Source organism: Mirounga angustirostris, unplaced genomic scaffold, assembly GCF_029215605.1.
Source record: "Mirounga angustirostris isolate CCGP_5_RB_7025 unplaced genomic scaffold, mMirAng1.0.hap1 SCAF_5, whole genome shotgun sequence".
NCBI lineage: Eukaryota > Metazoa > Chordata > Mammalia > Carnivora > Phocidae > Mirounga > Mirounga angustirostris.
In genome coordinates, this window is record NW_026991713.1 from 113,078,364 (window position 1) to 113,100,918 (window position 22,555).

Here is a 22,555-nt window from a genome sequence, read left to right on the forward strand (position 1 = left end):
ACACTTCCACTCTAAGAAACTAGATGAAGAGCAAATTAAACCCCAAATAAGCAGAAGAAAGAACATGATAAAGAGCAGAGCAAAAGTCAATAAAAAAAAAAATGTTAGATGAAATCAGAAGCTGGTTCTTAAAGAAGATCAGTAATACTGATAACACTCTAGTCAAACTGATCCAGAATAAAATGGGAAAAAAAACACAAATTACCACTATCAGGAATGAGACAGGGGACACAACTACAGATCTAAAGACATCAAAAGGAAGATAATATTATGAACAACTTTAAGCCTGTAAATCCAACAACTTAGATGACCAGACAAATTTCCTGAAAGACAAATTACCAGAACTTCAGAGGAAACAGATAACCTAAATAGCCCTATACCTACTAAATAAATCATCGGTCTTTAAAAATCTTTTAAGATCTTCCCAAGGGGCACCTGGGTGGCTCAGTTGGTTAGGTATCTGCCTTCGGCTCAGGTCATGGTCCCTGGGTCCTGGGATCAAGCCTTGCGTGGAAGTCGGTCTCCCTGCTCCCTCTCCCTCTGCTGTGGGCTCTTGAGCGTGCACTCTCTCTCATGTCCTCTAATAAACAAAATCTTTAAAAATAAATAATAAATTAATAACCTTCCCACAAAGTCCTGGCCCAGATGGCTTCAGTAGAGAATTTTACCAAAAATATAAGGAAGATAATACCAATTCTACAAAAGCTTTTGAAGCAAACTGAAACAGAGGAAAAACATCCCAATTCATTCTATCAGGTCAGCATTATCCTCATACCAAAACCAGACAAAGACGTTATAAGAAAAACTAAAGACCTACATCCCTCATGAATATAGACACAAACTTATCTCCAACAAAGGACTCACATATAAATATACAGAGAATTGTACAAGTCAATAAGACAACCCAATAAAAAATGGGCAAAAGATATAAACACTTATCCAAAGATCTATAGATGGTAAATAAGCCCATGCCCAACATCTTTAGTTATTAGGGAAATGCAAATTAAAGCCATAAAGAAATAATACTACACATCCACTAAAATGACTAATATTCATACACCAGTGTTTTCTAGAATGTGGAGCAATTAAAACTCTCACACACTGCTGGTGGACATGTAAAATGGTAAGACCACTTTGGAAAAAGTTTGGCAGGTTCTTAAAATTTTAAATATACATCTACCATAGGACCCAGGGAAGCTACTCCTAGGTATTTACCCAAGAGAAATGAAAGCATGTATCCACACAAAGACCTGTAGGTGAATGTTCACAGCAGCTTTATTTCTAATAGCCCCAAATTGAATACAATCCAAATGACCATCAAGAGGTGAATGGATAAACTAATTGTCGTATATCCACACAATAGGCTATCACTCAGCAACAAAAAGGAATTAACTACTAATACACACAACAAACTGGATAAATCTCACAATAATTTTGCTGAGTGGAAAAAAAATCCAGACAAGAAAGTGCATACTATATGGTTCCATCTACATACAATTCTAGAAAATGCAAACAAATCTATAGTGCCAGAAAGCAAATCAATATTGACCAGAAAACAAGGTAATGAATTACCCTTGGGCTCAAGGAAACTTGGGGGGTGAGGGGGGAAGTTAGATACATTCCTTATAATGGTGATGGTTTCACAGGTATATACATATATATCAAAGGTCATCAAATTACACATTTAAAATATATGCAGACTATACAGCAGTTATACCTCAGTAATACTGTTTTTTAAAAAACCCTAATGAGGGGCGCCTGGGTGGCTCAGATCGTTAAGTGTCTGCCTTCAGCTCAGGTCATGATCCCAGCGTCCTGGGATCAAGCCCCGCATCGGGCTCCCTGCTCAGAGGGGAGTCTGCTTCTCCCTCTCCCTCTGCCTCTCTCCCTGCTCATGCTCTCTCTCTCTGTATCTCTGTGTCTCAAATGAGTAAATAAAATCTTAAAAAAAAAAAAAAAAACCCTAATGATGTAAATTCAAAGCACCAACTATCACTCCCCACACACACATTAGAATGGCTTTAAGTAAATATATAAAGGATATTTCATATAGTAAGGATACCAGCAACTGGAATTCTCGTTCACTGCTGGTGGGAATGCATAATGGTAAAGCCATTTTGGAAAACATTTTGCCAGTTTCTTATAAGGTTATTAAGCATGCATTTACCATACGATCTAGCCATTGCTTTTCAATACCTCTAGGTATTTACCCAAGAAAAATGAAAGCATAAGTCCACGCAAAAGCCTTATATGACCATTCATAACAGCTTTATTCTTAAGTGCCAGAAACTGGAAACAACTCAAAGGCCTATCACCTAATGAATGCCTAAACGAATTGTACATCCATCTGTAAAAGAGTAAAGAATACAAACCTTAAGAGATCCTGGGAAAGGGTTGGAGGGGGAGCAGAAGGGGATGGACAAAATGGGTGAAAGAGACTTGGAGATACAAACTTCCAGTTATGGAATGAATAGGTCACGGGAATAAAAGACACAGCATAAGGAATATAGTCAATAATATTGCAATAGTGTTGTATGGTGACAGATGGTAGCTACACTTGTGGGGAGCACAGCATAAGGAATAGAGAATGTTGAAATGCTGTTGTACACCTGAAACTAATGTAACTGTGTGTCAATTATACTAAAAAAAATTTTTTAAGAGATCCTTGTGAGAATGGATAGAGAAAATGTGAAAAAGTACTTAGTAAACTATAAAGCACGACACAGAGCGTCACATTAATCACTGCTTACTAAAGGAAGTAAAGTGGTGATAGGAAGGTACCCACAAATCATACCATATGAGCCTTCTATATCTGGCTTGTTTCACTTAGAACACTTTTGAGATTCATCCATGTTGTTGTATGTACCTGTAGTTCACTCCTTTCTATTGTCGAGTGTTACTGTATATTAGTGTACACATATTCTAACTCAATAAAACTGATTTTTTTAACAAACCAGTAATATATAGCAAAATACTGGTAATTTTCAGCAAACTTTTAAAGATACCACTCTAACTGCAAAATGTATTCTAAATTCTTCTGTGGCAAGAGAGCACAGAACTCAGGGTTAGAGGCCTGTTACAGTATTACAATTTGCCATTTTTTGGTGCTCAGACTCTGAGCACCTTAACTTACCTGTAAAACAATACAAATCTCAAAAGATTCTTGTGAGAATGGAAAAGAGAAAAAGTATTCTGTAAACTATAAGGATGATACAAAGTATCCACGCTAATCACTGCTTACTCAAAAAAAGCAAGAGTTTCGGAGGCGCCTGGGTGGCGAAGTCGGTTAGGTTCCAACTCTTGGTTTCAGCTCGGGTCATGATTTCAGGGTTGTAAGATCAAGCCCCGTGATGGGCTCCACACTCAGTGCAGAGTCTGCTTCAGACTCTCTCTCTCCCCCTCTGCCCCTCCCTGGTGCTTGCGTGCTTGCTCTCTCTCCTTCTCCCTCTAAAATAAATAAATAAATCTTTAAAAAAAAGTTGTGACTAGAAAAATACTGACAAATTAACTGATGGCTTATAAAATCAGTCCCTCCTCAAACGCACCTGCCTCTGCCTCTTCCTAGCTATGTGATCTAAGACAAGTCACTTAACCTGAGCCTCGTTTTCTTCCATTTGTAAAAATGGAGCTCATTAACAGTAGATATCACATACTGAAATGAGTAAATACATGTAAAGCACTTGGTATAATGCTTTACAGATTTTAGCTCTTCTGACAAAATACTATTATTTTTACCTTACCAAACCTAAACCTAGCAGCCATCCTACCCATCCAAGGTGCAACAGTGTAGGTCATATCAGTGATCTAGAGCAGGGCTTCTCAAACTTTTAGTGAGCAGAATCACCTGGAGAGCTTCTCTAAAAAAACAAAACTTTTTTAGATGATTTAAAGAATTACTGCAAAGATAGTACAGAGAGTTCCCATAGATCCTATATACAGTTTCTCCTACCATTAACATCTTATGTTAGTATGGTACATTTGTCATATTCCGTGAACCAATACTGATACATAGTAACAGCCATGCTCTATTCAGACTTCCTTAGTTTTCCCCTAATGGACTTCTTCTGTTCTAGAATCCCATCCAGAATACCACATATACATTTTGTAGTCATATCCTGCAGTTTTTAAAACACAAGTTACTGAAACCCAAACATTCCTAATGAGAGCAGTATGAGGTGGGGCCCCAAAATTTGCATTTCTAACAAGTTCCCAAAGGATGCTGATGGGGCCAATCTAAAAATACATGGAAAACAGCTCTGGTCTAGATTCTAGACTCCAGAAGTGATGTTCAACACAGTGGCCACTAGCCAAATGTGGCTACTGAGCATTTTAAGTGTGGCTAATCTAAACTGAGATGCCCTGTATATGTAAAATACACCGAAGATTTGAAGACTTAGTCTGAATAAAAGAATCATGTTGATTACATGAGATGATAAAAAAAATTTATTTTACTTGGGTTTTTTTCCCCCATTTTTACTTTTTACCATGTGAGTCCTAAAAAGCTTTAAAATTACACAGGTGAGGGGCACCTGGCTGGCTCAGTCGGAGGAGCATGCAACTCTTGATCTCTGGGTCGAGTTTGAGACCCATGTTGGGCGGAGAGATAAATAAAAATAAAAATAAAATAAGGTGACACAGGTGACTGGCATGGAACTGCTACTGGATGGCAGTAGTTTGTGGTCTGGGCAGTAGAGCAGCAAGGGTGTCACCTGGGGGCTTCTTAGAAGTTCAGGTGATTCCCATGCACATTAAAGTTTGAGAAGCACTAATTATCAACAGGGGAGGGATACTTAGACACGTCAGCATTTGGCAGTTTGGTTCAAATAAAAATCTAATCAACTGCAAACTGAAACTGCAAGATATGTTAGGTCAATAAAAGTAATAGGGAAATGGCTGAATCACAGAAAAGCCATCCACAACTGAGGATGTGGCATAATCAGACCACTTAACAGTTGAAGAAAAGAAAAACCACATAGATAGTGGCCCAATGGGTTCCTCAAAAGAGGGTAATTTGAAAAGCATGATTTGAAATACAATGATGCTATGTGATACCACCATACTTTTTCATGTCTGATTCATTCCACAAAACAGTGCATATTTGCAATTAAAACTAAAAATGTTAAATATAAGATAAAATAAAGGTTTACTTTCTCTTTTCTCTCCCACTACTAGAAAACTGTAATGTCCATTTTGGGCAGATTCACCTTAAGTTACCTTTTCTTAGTACCAATTTTCTCAGGTAAGCAAAATACTGGTTGTACCTTTTCTTAGTACCAATTTTCTCAGGTAAGCAAAATACTGGTTGTGCCACATAAGGATTTTACACATCACTATATTCACTGTTTTATTTCAGTCAATTTAAAATTTTTTATTACCCTATTATTCTCAGGAATGTCAACTGCACAACTTCAAGTACATAAATTTGTAAAGCCCATGGTCTATCCATCTATTTTTAAAAAGCACCAGACTTTCTAATTAAGGAAATGAAAAACAAATGATGAACTACAAATAATAAGCTGTTTTTCTATAGCATTTATAGTACAAGTTTTCACTTGTGCCTCACAACTGGTATAGTAAGTAAAAAAAAACACTTAAAGATACATATTGACTATATATGGATAACTAATCTTTACGAATAGCATATTAAGAATCAATGAGTTAGCAAACTTTTCCAACTTTTATGGCTGATAAAGTACAAAGAGAAATCTATCAACAAATACTGGGCATACACATACACACATATAATCTGTTTCATTACAGTTAATTTTTTTCCCCAAGAAGAAACACTTCCAGAGTTACACGCAACCATGGGTCACACATAAGCGTCCAGATTGTCTGGCTCTTCAGGGTGCATGGCTCAAGGTTGTCTTCAGATCCTGCTTTTAGGCACTGCTCTGGGCTCTCAAATCCCTATTCTGAAACGTTTTCAAGGCATTTCAAAACAAAGGAAAAGAGAAAATTACTAACACCAGCAGCCGGAATGTCTACTCAGAGAAGAAAAGGTACAGAAAGATGACCCATTCTGTAATACACCTTCCTATAGATCAGGTAAGGAACACTGGATCTAGGATCTAGGAACACAGCTCTAGGCCACCGTTTCCCAAGTTTTCAGTACAAAACAGGCGTGGCTAGGGGCTAGATACTTTTTAACAACCTTCCACTCCAACACAGTTTTCCGAGGTCTCACCTTCGGAAGTGTGGCAGAATCTGAACCAGAAGCCGAGTGACTCCACTTGATGCGCCTTCCTCCACATTTCCTTCCCTTTGGAATATGTGCATAAATATTCGATAAAAGCTGCTCTCGTGTGTCATAATTAACCATAAAGCAATTCGAGTATTAGCTGCCTTTACCCATCATAAACATTTCACTTGGAATGACATTAGAACTTTCCTAAAGGTATGCTTTTAAGCATTTTGCTTTAACCTTTGCAAATGCATTTAAAACGGCTGCTGCGGTCGAAGGAAAACATCACAAGCCTCTGAAACTGAAGGCCGTGCGTTTTTCTGTAATGATGACCCTGCAGACATTTCTTCTCGGAGGTCTGCAGTAACTTAAGATACAACACGTAAAGGGACAGCCATTCTTGGAAGACAAGCTACGCTGAAGTGGGAGGAGGGCAGCACGCTTGTAAAGAGTTTTGGTTTTTTTTTTAATTCAAGGACTTTGAGGAGATTGCTCCCAGAAGAGCTAGAGTAGCAAGTGTCCATTCAACAGGGGCGGGGCACCTCTAAAGACTGCAGAGACGAAAGCACCAGTTTAAGGTCAGCAGTGCTCGAGGGGAGGCCCCAGGTGGGCTCCCTGGGGGGGGGGGCGAAGGTTTGCACACCCCACATCAGTCAGAGAGCGGGCACACGCAGCTGCAGAAGGCGAGGAAAGAAGGCGGCACCAGCCTGCCTTTTACACACACACACACACACACACCGACGCCCTCCTTCCTAGGGGCGGGGCGGGCGGGCGCTGCCCTCACACAGGAAGTCAGGAAACCCGGGGGGCAGAGGAGCCACAACTTCGAGCCATTTAAACCCTCTCGCCCACGTCAGCCAATGGGCTGGCAAAGGCTCCCCTTCCCCCCGCGCCCACCCTGCACCCTGCGCCCCGACCCCTCCCGCGCCGCACCTCGCGCGTACCTCGGCGCCGACGCGCCTCCCGCACACACCTCCCCCAACTCCGCCGCCCTCGGCGGGCACAGCCCCGGCCGCGGACGCCTTTGTGCAGCACCTCACCAACCTGCCCTCGGTCCACGGGGGCCCGCGTCCCGCCACCTTACCGAGAGCACGGCGGCCTCGCAGGAGGCAGCTCCCTCTTGTACTGGCACGGGGTCTGCGGGACGCCGAGGCGAGCCTGAAGGGCGCTCACACCGCGGTGGCCGCGGCCGGCCCGTCCCCGCAGGCTGGTCTCCGAGGGAGGGTAAGTTCCAGGGCACGTCGGAGCGCGCCGGCGCGGGGGCGGGGCGGGGCTGGCGGCTCACGTGACGGTAGGGGGCGGGACGAGGCTCACGTGATGACCCGGGCGGGCGCGGGGTGAATCGGCGGAGGTGGATCCGGGAGAAGGGCGGGGCGGGGGGAGGCGGAGGGACTGGGTGAGGGCCTCGGGCTGGCGAGGTTGCTGCCCGCCAAGTGGGCGTAAGCAGTTTGTAAACATGAAGTGGGAAACGTGGAGAGAAAACGCTGGGGAGAAGACGAGGGAAGGGCGAACAGGAAACGGACCGAGCCGTAGGGTGGCAGGAATGGAGCCCAGGGAAAGAGGGGCGGTGGGCCTTGCCCTTTCCTTTTCTTGGCCCACTGGCCTGCTGGGAGCTGCTGCCAGACGTAGGTCAGTCGTTCACCGCCCCGGAAATCCCGCGGGCAGACTCGGAGAAAGTGCCACACGCCACTTCAAGGGGACGCAGTGGAACTCTGGAGGCTCTGAGTCCATTTTCTGGGGCCATGCCGAGCTGTCCTGCGCCGGGGCCACCGGGGCAGATTGCTTCACCAGCTGTGCACACTCAGGGCTGACGAAGGCCCTGGGGACCCAGGAGCGGCCGCTCCATGATCTTGCTGCTCCAAAGCAGCGTAACCACTCATTAAGCTGCCCACGGGGCCTGCTGTGTGTAAGCCCCAGGGCCACAGTGTCATTGGCCAAAGTCATCACAGTCTGCAGCGTTTGCAGTTTGGCAGCACAGAATCCAGAAGTCGGAGGCATTAAAGGTTTCTCATGTGAGGGTGATCCTATGGCAGCGGTGGTACTGGACTGGGAATCTGGAAAAGATACCTAGCTTCTGCTTGTCATTTCTCGACCTTAGCTGTCAAAGGAGTGTGTTGACTGAACTAAAAAGCTCCTCCTTCTTCTAGCCCTAAATTTAATGACTGTGAGGAAAACTAACTCATATAAGTATTAGGTCATAAGAAACCAGTCATTCAGTAACCAGTTGCTGAGTCTGTCTATTATGGTGCCGGATGAAATTTTAATGATACCAGAATTTTAAAAAAATAAAAATTTAAAAAAAGGCAGGGTATGGTTGGGGAGCCACTCTCTGGAATTGGCCCCTTTCTGTTCTTCACCTCATACTTAAAGATGCCCCCATTGTCTGGTATCCTTCTCATAGCTGAACTCCCTGTTTTTTAATGGCTGCAAAGAACCCTTGGGATATTGGCAAGATTTTAAGAGCTCTAGTTTTCCACCTTCTTACTAATTAAATTAAATCTAATGGGAGGGGGGAGCGGCGCTAAAGTTTAAAATATTTTCCTTTTAGAAAGGAAAGATACTTAAAAAAAAAAAAAAAGCCAGAGACCATACTGTCTCTACCATTGCACTTGCTACCACCCTTCCCTTGGCACTGATGGTTTTTTCTGTCTTCCTCAGTTTCTAACATGTTCCCTTTTCTATGCCCTTATTCAGCATACGGAGTATTGCTGCTGTATGCTTCTGAAACAATTTGCCATAGAATTTCTCGTGATCTCTTTCTAGAACCAAAACAAGGAACGACTGTGAAAAGTAAACTGTGCCGTGACGGGAATGTGCTGATAACTTTATCTTCCCTACTCCCCAAACCTGAACTGGGCACCCTTGGTTTCAGCAAGAGATAGAACTGAACAGTTTGCATATACTTGCTGATCTGCCTGTAACTCTACTTCCTATTTCACAACATAATCTCAGATGATACCACAATGCCCGCAGTATGCTGATCACTACCAACAGCAGATGGAGTCAGGTAAAAAGAGCTCTCACCCAAGTGTGTTGTCTGAAAAGGACCTGATGGAGAGCTATGAAATCATTTGCAACACTGCCTCTAGTTAGTTTTTAAATAACACCAGTAGCATATGTCTGGCGCCTGTGCTCAGGATCTCAACAGATCATTTTCAGGATATTGACATTTAACTGGCTTCTAATGAGGTAGCATAGAGTTCCAAAATGTAGAATTCAAATGTAAGCTCCACAAAGGCAGAGGTTTGAGTTTGATTTGTGTGTATGTATGTATGTATGTGTCTCCAAAGCGCCTAAAAGCACAATAAATTTCTGTTGAATGTATTTTTGAGTGAAAACATACTCTGTAAATTGCTGGATATGCCCTGCTTTCTAATTCTTTAATAGGTAACCCACTTTTCATTGTGTATTTCTAAATGAAAAGGCATAAAATTATGTTTGGCATCCCTGCTTTGGCTAGGCTCTAGAGGAACAGAAATTTGGCAGTACCTATCAAAATTACAAATGCATACATATTCTGAATTTACTTCTAGGGATTTATCCTGCAGATGTATTTCCACACATGAGAAATGATAAGGTATTTCTTATTGTATTGTTGAGAATAGCAAATGATTGGAAATAACCTAAATACCCATCCTCAGGACCACTAGTTAAATTATGATAAATCCATACATTCAAATGTGGCTGTTAACAAACGAAGACACAGATCTTTATGTTTTAATATTACAATCTCCAAAATTTTTTGTTAAAGGAGAAAATGTTGCAGAATAATATATTGGCTTGTATATGCATTAAACTAGGACAAACTGTTGAGGCATAAGAAATCTGTGGATGGAAGTCATGGGAAAGACCCTTCATTGTATTCATATCTAAAGTTTTTGATATTCAAGCCATGAGAGTGCTTTATCTATTCAAAAAGTTAAATAAAATATTTAATTTTTTTCTGGTATCTTTATTTTGTTATTAAAACATTCAGGCTTCACCTATTTTATCAAAGTTTACCTGATCAGAAGTATATCAGGTAAACTAGTACATACATCAGGTAAACTTTTTAAAAATCCAGTTAATTTCTTAATTTTTGTTAAGTTCCGATTAATCAATAACTAGTCCCTTCTGAAATAATTTAAGATCCAGGTCCTGCACTTAGTTTGAAGCTTGGTATACACAATGTCAAATATATGTACATTTTCTAAAGTACTTTATTTTTCTTGAAGTAGAGCCTGACTTGAACAAGTTTTAATGACTTGGATCCTCTGATTTAAGTAATAAAACTAGAATTTCATGGACCTTTTGTTCACTCCTGATTGAGGTCAAGAAAAATATATTTGGGATAAAACACTAAAGGCATGTGTTTCTATGTCTATCTGTTAACTCGCCGTAATGTCAACTGCCTCCTATTTTCAATAGGTCACTCAGAAGCCCTGGAACTTATTTTGTCTATGTTTCAGCACTTTATTTTATTTATTTCTAGGCTTAATTTCCAGAAATTTCTAAGGGAATTATAATCATAGACTACAATAGCATTCAAATTTTCATAACACCATCTCCTTAAGGATTTTAAAGGCTTTGTAAATATTTTCTTGTGAAATCTCAGTTTTCACAACATATTTACATGATCAGTGTTTTTATACTCTTGTTAAAGACAAATGCAAGCATAAATAATTAGGACTAAAGGGCGAAATGACACCTGGAAATTTTTCCAAAATTGTATAGCCAGGGCTGCCTGACACTAGAAAATTAGTAACGGGTTTTAAAAGTTAAACTATGTAACCAGCCAATCAATAATTAAAGATATATTTTAATTTTAATTTTAATTTTAATTTATTTTTAATCAACAATTAAAGATATATTTTACTTTCTTCTCTTATATCCTTTAAATTAAATATGAACTCATTTAAGCTTTATATATAACTCAGATATAGGCACTAAGAAATAACTCTAAAATTAATACAAATCTATGATCAATAACTCATTATTTAAGTCTGTTTACACCACATGAAAAACCTTTGGTACTTGTCACAAGTAGGCAGTAGTACAACGTTTCAACGTAAAACACAGCTAAAATAGAAACAATATTTCTTGATTAAAAAATGAAGACACTTCCCTAACTTTGGGAACAAGGCAAAGATGTCTGCTTTCACCACTCCTACTCAACATTGTACTGGTGGTTCGACCAAGTATCTGGCGATAACTAAATTTGTAGATAAAACTTTATGTACATTTATATAATTTGGTACGGTAGATAAAACACAAACAAATCACATTACTAAAATCCATATGCTTGGGCAAGAGGATTAAATAAAATAAAAGCACCTACCCCAAACCTGGCATTTGGTAGGTGGTCAGCAAATGATAAACTTGAAGTTCTGTGGGGTTTTTCGACACTTCGTGAAAGAGTAATTTATTAAGTAGTTGAAGATAGATCTTTACAGGTTTATACAGGCTAGGGATGAAAATAGACTTCTTTCTGGGATGCCTGGGTTGGTTCAGTCAGTTAAGTGCCTGACTCTTGGTTTCGGCTCAGGTCGTGATCTCATGGGTCCCAAGATTGAGCCCAGAGCCCCTCATCAGGCTCCCCGCTCAGCGACGAGTCCACTTGGGATTCTTTCCCTCTCCCCCCCCACCCCCCCACTCACCTCCCACTTGCACTCTCTCTCTCTCTTCCTCTCTCTCCCTCAAATAAATAAAAAATAAATAAATAAATAAATAAATAAAATCTTTTAGAAAAGACAATATACTTCTTTCTTAGTTTGGGTTCCTCCAGAAGCTGACCTTGAGGCAAGGATTAAAGTGCAGAAAGTTTATTTGGGAGATGATAGAGGAAACATGAGAGTGAAGGAAGGAGATAGGGAAGAGGGCAATTAGTAAAGGATGCCTGTGATGGGCAGTTGGAGGTTAACCCTACCAGGGAAATTCTGGGAGCGGAGCAAGAATAATGTCTCTTCTATTTTCAGATAAAACTGATAGCAGCCCTAAGATCAAACACAAATTGAGTTTGTGAGATTTCCTAAAGATATGTGCAAGATGGAACCAGCCATCATAATCCTATTTTCCTAAAGATGCTGGATGACCCCTCCACCTCCATAGTAGCAGGGGCCTATGCTACTTTCAGGTGAGCATGTGAAATTTGCATTGCTTGCAGTGTACGTACTACCAATTCACTCTTATAATTGTGTATAATATTGGTTTGAGGAGTTAATCCTGGAGAATTTTCTCTGTTCCACACTTAGGAAGAAACATTTGCTTTTGTGTGGCCAGAATTATGTTAAAAATATTAGAACACTAAAATGCATGTTGTCGTCTCTATTGCTACATAAAGTATAAACTTATCGTTTTCCAGAATCAATCCAAATGTGATGCTATGACTACACAACTCTAAGTCAGATCAGCTATAAATCAGATAGCTTAACCACTATCCCCAGATTGATTCTCCACCCTTCTTTGCCCTGCTTTATGCCCTGGAGACCAATCCCTTGGAATTGTATCCAAACCAGACTCCCTTGCCCTGTTGGTTGGGTTGGGAAGCACTGACAAAAGATAGAAGGTGGAAAGAGAGGACGGTCTGGTGTTTATCCCACGCCCCCATTCCCTGTGTTGCCGAAGTTCTGGGAGTAAGGTAGCTGCTCACCTCCACGAATGCGGCTCCCTTTAGGCAGCTCTTCTCTCATGGTTTCTGCTCTCTCCAGGTCTGGGAACATTGACTGGTCTTTCCTGTCACACCTAGAGGTCAGGATGGTGGGAATGACTCCTGGCTATACTATTCTCTGAGTGCCTCCCCACCCTCTTGTTGGCTCCTTTAACCCTACCCACACCTCTGTGAATAGTCCCATCATTAAATTTGCTTCCACTACATTCAAGTGCACCTTTTCCTGATACATCCCTGCCTGACACATTTGATTGACCGTGTTCCTAATCAGGAGTGGTCTAGCCTTTGATAATTTTGATAATTTTTTGTGCCACTGAAATTAAAAGGATTCCAAGGGACACCTTGGCAAAAAAAAGAAAATAATAATAATAATAACCAACACCCTGAGGGCAGATGAAATGAAAGGAGAAAAACACTCTACCAAAAGCAGCAAATACTCAAGCCCAGTTTTGAAACATTTAGTAAAGGCATTTCAAGAACCCTCAGGGTCATTGAATTATTTCTGATGTTCATTTTAATGACTCTAAGTCCTCCCAGTAATTGGGGCTTCATGGTAATCCTAAAAGATATTGTAAACCTCCCAAAAAGTAAGATCTTTAAAATAAAAATAGGAACCTCTACTCCTGCTTCTCTGTTCTTATTGATGGTTTAATCATTGGAATGGAGGGAAGGAGGGACAGAACATCTGCCTACCAAATACAAACCCTCCACAGGCAGGTTCTTACATGATATGGTTTACATAAAACACTGGCACACATAAAAAACAGCCCGTTACCACAAGATGCTGGCTAATGCTTAAGGTATTCCGATTTGTTTTCATAAATTTGAGTTCCTAGACTTTAAGAAAATTGATAAAACTTTTTTATTTCTACTTTGTGATATTCATTTCAATTTCTAAGAATACAATAGGCAGCATCATTTGTCAATCACCATTCACTAGGAGAAATACATTTTATTTTTAAAGATTTATTTATTTGAGAGAGAGAGAGCACACAAGCATGAGTGGGGGGAGGGTAAGAGGGAGAGAATCTCAAGCACACTCCCCATTGAGCGAGGAGCCCCAAGGAGGGCTTGGTCCCACAACCCTGAGATGGTGACCTGAGCAGAAACCAAGAGTCAGACGCTTAACCAATTGAGCCACACAGGCGCCCCAGGAGAAATATATTTTAAGTAAAGAGATGAGTTGTATCTTAATATAGCAACCTATCTAGATAAGAAAAAGATTTTACTGGGATGCCTGGGTGGCTCAGTAGACTGGGCGTCTGCCTTTGGCTCAGGTCATGATCCCAAGATCCTGGGATGGAGTCCCGCATCAGTCTCCTTGCTCGGTGGGGAGCCTGCTTCTCCTTCTGCTTGCCACTCCCCCTGCTTGTACACTCTCTCTCTCTCCCTTTCTCTCTCTCTGACAAATAAATAAATAAAGTCTTTTAAAAAAAAAAAAAGGATTTTACTAATTCTTTAGATCAACTCTGCATAGTTATTAAAGAACTTCAATGATTAAAATTATTGAAGTTTTGGAAGGGGAAAATATTCAACTTTCAGGGAACACTGCACTACATCTGTTGATACTATCATGACAGCATTTAGGTAACTGTCATGGCAACCACAATTTAATCCTTCATTAGTGTCTTGGAACACTCAGGCACCCTGGGAAGTGAGGAGGGTGATTCAGCAGGCAGCACACTCTTGTCCTTGTGAGTCAGGAAAATACCAATGTTCTCACTCAGTGTAGGCAATAGAAAATGCAGCCGCTACGTGAACTGTGACAGTTTCCACAAGAGCAAGGTACTGGTTTCCTTAAATATTCTTGTAAAGTTTATGTTCATGGATTTTGAGACAGATTTTCACTTTGTGCTAATGTGCAGCCTTTATTTCTCTTCCTTTTGTTTTCAGGCAATTCAAAACATATTCTTCACTTTCTTTTGGGTGCGGGGTCAGTGAGAAAGTGAAACAGTTCTTTTTGCTGCCTTACCAGTTTTATTTGAAAGTGAGAAAAGAGGGGCGCCTGAGTGGCACGGTGGGTTAAGTGTCCAACTCTTGGTTTCAGCTCAGATCATGATCTCAGGGTCATGATCTCAGGGTTGTAGGATCAAACCCGCTGTTGGGCTCCACGCTCAGTGTGGAGTCTGTTTGAGATTCTCTCTCCCTCTGCCCCACACCCCCCACTCACGCACTCTCTCTCTCTAAAATAAATAAATCTTTTAAAAAAAAAGTGAGAAAAGAGATTGAATTCAATGGTTAAAATGAGATAGTTTTTGTCTTCATTTCCTGGTATGCCATCACAGAATCTCAAATTGTCAGGACTACCGAATTCAAATCCATAGTTGTGGTAAATAAAGCTCCCATGTTTGTGTATTCTGTGAGATCTGTGAAATCAGAATGAACTATTTAATGATCTGAAACATCAATTATCCACAGAATGCTAACTGGTAAAAGATTTTTTAAAAGATGTTATTTATTCGTCAGAGAGCGAGAGAGAGCACAAGCAAGGGAAGCTGCAGGCAGAGGGAGAAGTAGGCTCCCTGCTGAGCAAGTGATGCAGAACTTGATCCCAGGACCCCGGGATCATGACCTGAGCCAAAGGCAGACACTTAACCGACTGAGCCACCCAGGCATCCCAAAGTAGCCATATTATTTACCTACTTTTATTCTTAGGGTTAAAGTAAATCTTTTACCACTTAGGAACGCCCCGTCATGATCCCGGGGTCCTGGGAATAAATAACATCTTTAAATAAATAAATAAAATAAATAAATAAATAAATAAAATGGCTACTCTGAAAAAGCATCAAAAAGGTTCTTGCCATGTAGAACTTTCTTTTTTTTTTTAAAGATTTTATTTATTTATTTGAGGCAGAGAGAATGAGAGAGACAGAGAGCACATGAGAGGGGGGAGGGTCAGAGGGAGAAGCAGACTCCCTGCTGAGCAGGGAGCCCGATGCGGGACTCGATCCCGGGACTCCAGGATCATGACCTGAGCCGAAGGCAGTCGCTTAACCAACTGAGCCACCCAGGCGCCCCACGTAGAACTTTCTTACTGGTCTTTTTTTCTGTTTGATTAATTCATACCATCTCACGTGTGTGTGTTTATATGTACGCACAGGATGAAAGAGGAGAGATTCTTGTATATCTAAATATCTATTAAATCCTACTTGGGTTGGGGGAAAATATATAAAAGAAAGTAAAAGTTCTTCAATAGTTTAAGAAATTGGGGGGGTAAAAGAGATCCTCTCTCTTGATTTGACAGTGTGTCTCCCCTCTCCATCTAAGTGTGTGGCTTCGTAGGCACCGCTTATGATTACATGTTTGAATTCTTGATCATTTGAAAGTATCTGCTAATATGATTCACCTTAGCTTCCCGCAAATAAATCAACTTGCTGTCTGTTTTCCCCATCTTTGAGGAAGAGGATTCTCTGATGTATTGATGTTCAATTTCCTTATCGCAATCCACATTAATGCCACAGAGAGTTCACACATTCACTTATCTCTGAAAAGAGGGGCATATACTCATGAATCACAAAGATTCCAGAACCCTCTTCCTTAGTGTAACAAATTTGTTTCTTCTGATATTAATCAAACACTTGAAACCAGATTGCAGGCTCTCTGTCCAACTGGTTCCACTTCATTTCGGTGACCTTTGTCCTGTGTTTGCAGCTCTGCCCCAGCTGATAGAGGATGGTGTTGCATTGCAAGTGTACGTTTAAAAAGATGCTTCGGTTTGATTAAAACCTGCTCTTTGATGCTTATTTCTTAAGCTTTTAGACATATAATATTTTATGTTTACATAAACTCACATTCTTTTGTCAGAAAACTTTACATACATATTTTAGCCTATTTGAAGTAATTATTTTTTTTTAAGTAGGCTCTACACCCAACGTGGGGCAGGAACTCACAACCCTGAGATCCAGAGTTGCATGCTCTACCGACTGAGCCAGCCAGGCGCCCCTGAAATAATTATTTTTACTGTGAACAGAAATTTAACTCTCAGAATAAAGAGGGAGCTGGAAACAGTTCCTGTTAAAGATGATCAGGAAATAAAATTGAGTTTTTTACTCAGTGGTGCTTAGTAAGTTTCTACCCACTGATGAGGGGAGGGAGGCAGTAGACAGATGTCTTGAGGGAACTCAGGACTAGCATGCATTAGCAGCGTCACCCTATAACAAGTGTCATCATCTTGGATGAGACCTCTCAGAGCCTCAGTTTCTTCTGTCAAACAAGAGAGTTAGCTCTGATGATTCTACAGTCTTTAATTCTCTTTATTGACCTCAGGATATTTGACAAAGGAGATCATTTTTGAGTCTTGACTTATGTTTAAATATAACATTTACTACAATGTAATAATACTTAATGTTAGTCCTTTCAACCTCAAAGATTTTTCTCTTATAATGTAATCTTTAAAATATCCGTTGGATAAGAGGAGAAACTATGATTACCTGCATATTTCAGATTGGGAATTGAGGGAGTTTCGAGTCCCTATCAGCATTAGAGAGAGCCCCGTTACTGCCTGTAGGAGGAAGGTTCTCTGAGCCTGGGTCTGGATAGTCACCTGTGCAGAGAATAGTTCAGCATCACTTCAGAGCCAGGACTCCACATTTATGCCCCTTTCTGTATTTGCTCCAATTGTATCCATATAAGAAAAATTATACATGGAAAAACTATACATACATCTAGCTCTCAGGAAGTGGCTAGAGAATCAAGGATGAGACTCCACGTTAAATTAAATTAAATTAAATTATATCTAATTAAATCAGTTTAAAAGATGACCCTGGGGGCGCCTGGGTGGCTCAGTCATTAAGTGTCTGCCTTCGGCTCAGGTCATGATCCCAGGGTGCTGGGATCGAGCCCCGCATCGGGCTCCCTGCTCGGCGGGAAGCCTGCTTCTCCTTCTCCCACTCCCCCTGGTTGTGTTCCCTTTCTTGCTGTCTCTCTCTCTGTCAAATAAATAAATAAAAATCTTTAAAAAAAAAAAAAAAGATGACCCTGGAATGGCAACATTTGCGGAACCACCATGGCCCCACAGTGACTCATACTGATGTGTATTTCTGGTGTTATATAATACAGAATATGACATTGAAAAGTGGTCAAAACTTAGTAGAATGCAGCTTTCAAGTTGAGCCCTGGGTTAAGTAAAGGAACAGAGCCGTTTCCCCACGGCAACATGATCTTTTATTTCATTTGTACAGCAGAGGGAAATATACCACTGATCTTTCCTGCCCTTCCTGGTTTCCCCTCACGTTGCTGTTCCAGTGCCACCTCTGACAAGACTTGAAAGGGGAGGAATTCACAGCGTGGCATACAGAAGGCCTTTCTCTGGACGGGGCTTGTTAGTTCTCTTTGTAAATGGGGATTACAAAGACCCCAAGAGATGAACAGACAAAGGGCATAAGTAAACAATTCATAAAAGAGGAAATTCAACTGTTTAACAAACAGTGGGACTAGGTTCCATCTCACTAGTAATCAAGGATATGCAAATTAAAGCACTAGTAAGAGGCCATTTAGCAAACTGTTCAGTTGCTTGTTTTTTATGAGACTACTCAGCACTGGCATCAACATGAAAGCTGCATTTTGCACATTGCTATTAGCAGTGTAAACCGACTTAGCTCTATTAAAAAGAAAATTGGCAGCGATCGAAATCAAAATTAAAGCATTAAAATATTTTATGCTTGTGAACTAGTGGTTTCACTCTTGGGAAGCCATTCTAAGAAAGTCTAAACGTGGACAGTATTTTGTGTACACCAACGTGTTCATCACTGTGCCATTTGTTAAACCAAAAAGGAGAAGCTAAATAAATGTCCAATAATAGGTTAATTAAAGTATGGCTCATCCTTACCAAAATATTATGAAGCAATTGAAATTAGTAAGTGTTTCTAATCACATAGGAAAATACATATTTTACCATGCAATGTAAGAAATCAGTTCACAAAAAGCATGAAACAATCATGAAAACAAACAAATGTGTTCAAAAGATAAAAGGAAACTTATTTCTAGACAAAAACTATGGAGGCAAATACACTAAAATGTTAATAGCAGTTGTCTTCAGATTGGTAACTCTTTTCTGCATTTCAATATTTTTCTATTGATCACTTATAATGAAGACAAAACGTATTTAAAAAAGGATAAAAGCTTAATATTTTTTATTATAGCTCCCTTTATAAAAACATTGTCTAAACGAAAAACTGAATTCCCTGGATTACATCTCTTCTCACTGTTGTCTTTTTCTTTTCCCTTATACTTTACCTACATTAGATAATTGATCTATTTACCAAAACAACAAGAAAAAAATGTTCCTAGCAGTTTCCTTAGAAGTTTTTTATGATTATGCTCTAATAAACAACTTCATTTAGATTCTTTCCAGTTTCTTTTGAACTCTATTTAAAATTCTAACCTTTATCTCGTAAGCTGGAGCTTCTTTTTAAAATTTGGGTGACCGTATTATTTTTCAAAACGGAAGAAAGGAAAATGGTAAAAACAATGATAAAAGTTAGTACTATTTAGTCTTCAAAAAGAACAGCCTGGCTTTTATCACAGGAATAGTGAGTACTTAGAAAAAAAAAATACTCACACAGAGGTGAAAATGACAGATACCCAGTGACGGAAAATCCTTTCCCATGTAACCTGCCAAGGTATAGAACTGTACAGGAATTTTGCACTAGAGCACACTGGGGATTATTTGCATGAGATAGTGTAGCATTAGGTTGGATTTTTATGATACCACCTAAAATCAAAAACAAATAGGTATGCTCAATTAAACAGATTTTGAAAGACCAGTGAATAAATGTCAGCAACTGGTTGCCTGGTGGCTCAGTCAGTTGAGCGTCTCCCTTCCGCTCAGGTCATGATCTCGGGGTCCTGGGATCAAGCCTCACATCGGGCTTCCTCTCAGCGGGGAGCCTGCTTCTCCCTCTCCCTCTGCCACTCCCCCTGCTTGTGCTCTCTCTCTCTCCCTGTCAAATGGATAAATAAAATCTTTAAAAAAAAAGAAAGAAAGAAAGAAAGAAAAGAAAGACTGAAATGTTAAAAAAAAAAAAAAAGAAAGAAAGAAATGTCAGCAGGATTCCTCTTCCTCTTCAAGTCATGGGGGAAGGGAAGAGAAACGGCCTCCAGGTTTCAAGAGCAGTTCCTAAAGATTCCTTTCTCCCGTCCTCTTCTTAAAATACTCTGAATTTGTGACCTTTTTTTAATGAAGTTAATTTTTTATTTATTTTTTTAAGTAAACTCTATACCCAATGTGGGGCTCAAACTCACAATCCCAAGATCAAGAGTCGCATGCTCTACTGATGGAGCCAGCCAGGCATCCCTGAATTTGTGACTTCTGTTAGGAATATACAGTGTCTTTTTGGTGCTGAATTTGATAAACTCTACCAACAACTTCTCCACTCTACTAGCTTGTCTTTCCTATATGATTCTGAAAACAAACAAAAATGTAACAATGGTACAGCTCATTGTATTCTTAAATTTTACACTAATAAAGATGAATGATGTGATTCCTTTTATGATGGCTGTTGTTAGCCTTTAGAATGCCAGATTTAGCAACCCATTATTTATCCTCTTCTCCTGGGACTCATCATTTTTCCTGCATTACCACATCGCAAGCTCATAGCCTTTAATGCTCACGCCCTTGTGTACATTCCATTCGTCCTGCTCACCCATTATGGATTATTGCCATCTGGTGGAAAAACAGGGTGGACAACCAGATGGTAGTTTTGAAATATCCGGAAGTAAAGTGAAGTCGTGTTCATCGGGGAAAATATGCATTTGTTTCTCTCATGCATATTCTGGGGTTCTAAAACAGCAAGCATTTTCCTATTCCATTTCACTTGGGGGGAGTATACAATAAGTTCAGCTGCTGAATACATGAACGATCTGACTTTCTATAACAATCAGACAAGAATAGTGCTTGTGAAAAAGTTGGGCCACATTTTTAACCCTAGTACTATAAAACAAAAATGACAAAACAAAACTAACATGTCTCAATTGCCTTTCCCTTTGCCAGGGAGGAATGCAGTATTAGATATTTTCTACTTCTAAGTTCTATAATAGCACACTTGAGTCATTAAGCAATTTTCAAGTATATTAGTTCTTAAAATGAGATTTATTTATATTCAAAATTTAGCATAGTCTTCAAAGTGACAGGATGAATATAATTCTAAAATAATGAGGAGTTTCTCTTTCCCAAATTGTCATAAAATTTACTAACACTATCACAATTTTTTAAAAATCTAAATTAAACAAGAAATCAGGCCTGAGCTCCTCAAAAATGTCAACATTATAAAAAGATAGCAGGGGGATTGTTTCAGATAAAAAGAGATTAATGACACACAATTACCAAATGCAGTGAGTAATTCTTGATTGGATTGTTATTCTGGAAAGAGAAAAGGATAATTAAAGAAATTTGAATATGGGCTATGTATTAGCTAATATTCTTGTATCACTATTAAATTTCTTAGGTAGAATAATGCTATTGTGGTTATGTAAGAGAATATCCTTTCCTTGGAAGATGAAGGATAAATATTTAGGTGTGAAACTTACTTTCAATCGATTGAAAAATATATAGAGATAAAGCATACATAGTAAAATATTAATTTGTCAATCTAGATGAAGAGCTATGGATTTTCATTGTTCAATTTTTTCAAATTCTCCAAAGCCTTCACATTTTTCAAAATCAAAAATTGGGAGAGAAAAAAAACCCAAACTGAGGAGAATAGTCTTTTAAAAAAACTTAAAGGGGGGGAATGCTTCTTTGTAGCACATAATACAAAATGTCACTGATACACAGTGGATATTTGACTGAATGTTTTACTCTCATTATTAGGCCTATTTCTCTTATTACTAGATCTCAGACTGTAAGTAAAGTCATTTAATAGAACCAAAACCATCAAGTGGTTATTTCTTCCAACTTTAATGGAACAGGAATTGGATTTACCTTCCTACCTTAAATAAGAAATTGGACAAAGCATATGAGACATTGGTTCACTGACATTGGATAACAGAAAGCTGAGGACAGTGTTCCCCCTAGGAAAAGGAAAACAAATGAGCTGAGCACTACCATTGTCCCAGCTTACTGTTTATAGTTTCCAGACTATAGCTCAAAGATGGGGAAACCCAAGCAGAGCCTAAGTTGAGGAAACAGAATTGGAAATGACAGAATTGAGGTGAAGGTGGTTAGAATTTGCATGGTGGAATACTGGAGAGGAAAGAACTGTATAGAAAGGGAGCCACAGGGAACTGCAGAGCATTCCCCTCAGGTCTCCAGTTGAGTTTTGATCAGTACATACCTGTGAGGAAACTACCTGAGGCTAGCGAAAGGATGAAAAGTATACACCCACAAGATCCATGTAACTCAATGAGCCCCAAGAACAAGAAACATGATGCAATTTATAAGACTTTGTAACCAAATTGCTTAAAACTGTTAATAAAGAGAAAAAAAATCTTAAAAGCAGACAAAGAGAAATGACATTTAGTACAAAAGCATCTCATTGAAAATAATGCAAACCAGAAAATAGTAAAGTGATATCCTTAAAGTAATGAAATTAAAGAACAGCCAACCTAGAATACTTTACTTGGTAAGAATATCTTTCACAATTAAGGTAAAATAAAGGCAGTTGGAGACATATAAATGTTGAAAGAATTCATCACCCTTTGACCAACACATCAATATAGGTGAAAGTCCTTCAGGCAGAGGGAAGTGAAACCAGATAGAAATCTGGATGTTAAAGGAATGAAGAGCA

The 22,555-nt window shown here is 39.6% G+C and overlaps 2 protein-coding genes across 8 annotated transcripts in view; one reads left to right on the forward strand and one right to left on the reverse strand.

The window, feature by feature from the left end:
- ARHGAP12 (Rho GTPase activating protein 12) overlaps positions 1 to 7,406 on the reverse strand; it is a 125,136-nt gene extending 117,730 nt beyond the window's left edge. For 4 of the 5 annotated variants that reach the window (XM_064591912.1, XM_064591910.1, XM_064591911.1 and 1 more), the window contains exon 1: positions 7,269 to 7,406. The gene's annotated coding sequence lies outside the window, so the exon portion shown is untranslated. The remainder of the gene's footprint in view (positions 1 to 7,268) is intronic. The other variant, XM_054507316.2, reaches the window with a different exon arrangement.
- LOC135364481 (tubulin beta chain-like) overlaps positions 7,269 to 22,555 on the forward strand; it is a 39,610-nt gene continuing 24,323 nt past the window's right edge. Inside the window, exons 1-3 of one of the 3 annotated variants that reach the window (XR_010411672.1) lie at positions 7,270 to 7,408; positions 8,948 to 9,191; positions 12,139 to 12,296. Coding sequence is in view for 1 of the 3 variants with exons in the window: in XM_064591913.1 (XP_064447983.1) it covers positions 14,544 to 14,615 (72 nt within the window). In the remaining 2 variants the exon portion in view is untranslated. Of the gene's footprint in view, positions 7,409 to 8,947; positions 9,192 to 12,138; positions 12,297 to 14,490; positions 14,616 to 22,555 lie in introns of those variants that run through there. The other 2 variants (XM_064591914.1, XM_064591913.1) reach the window with 2 other exon arrangements.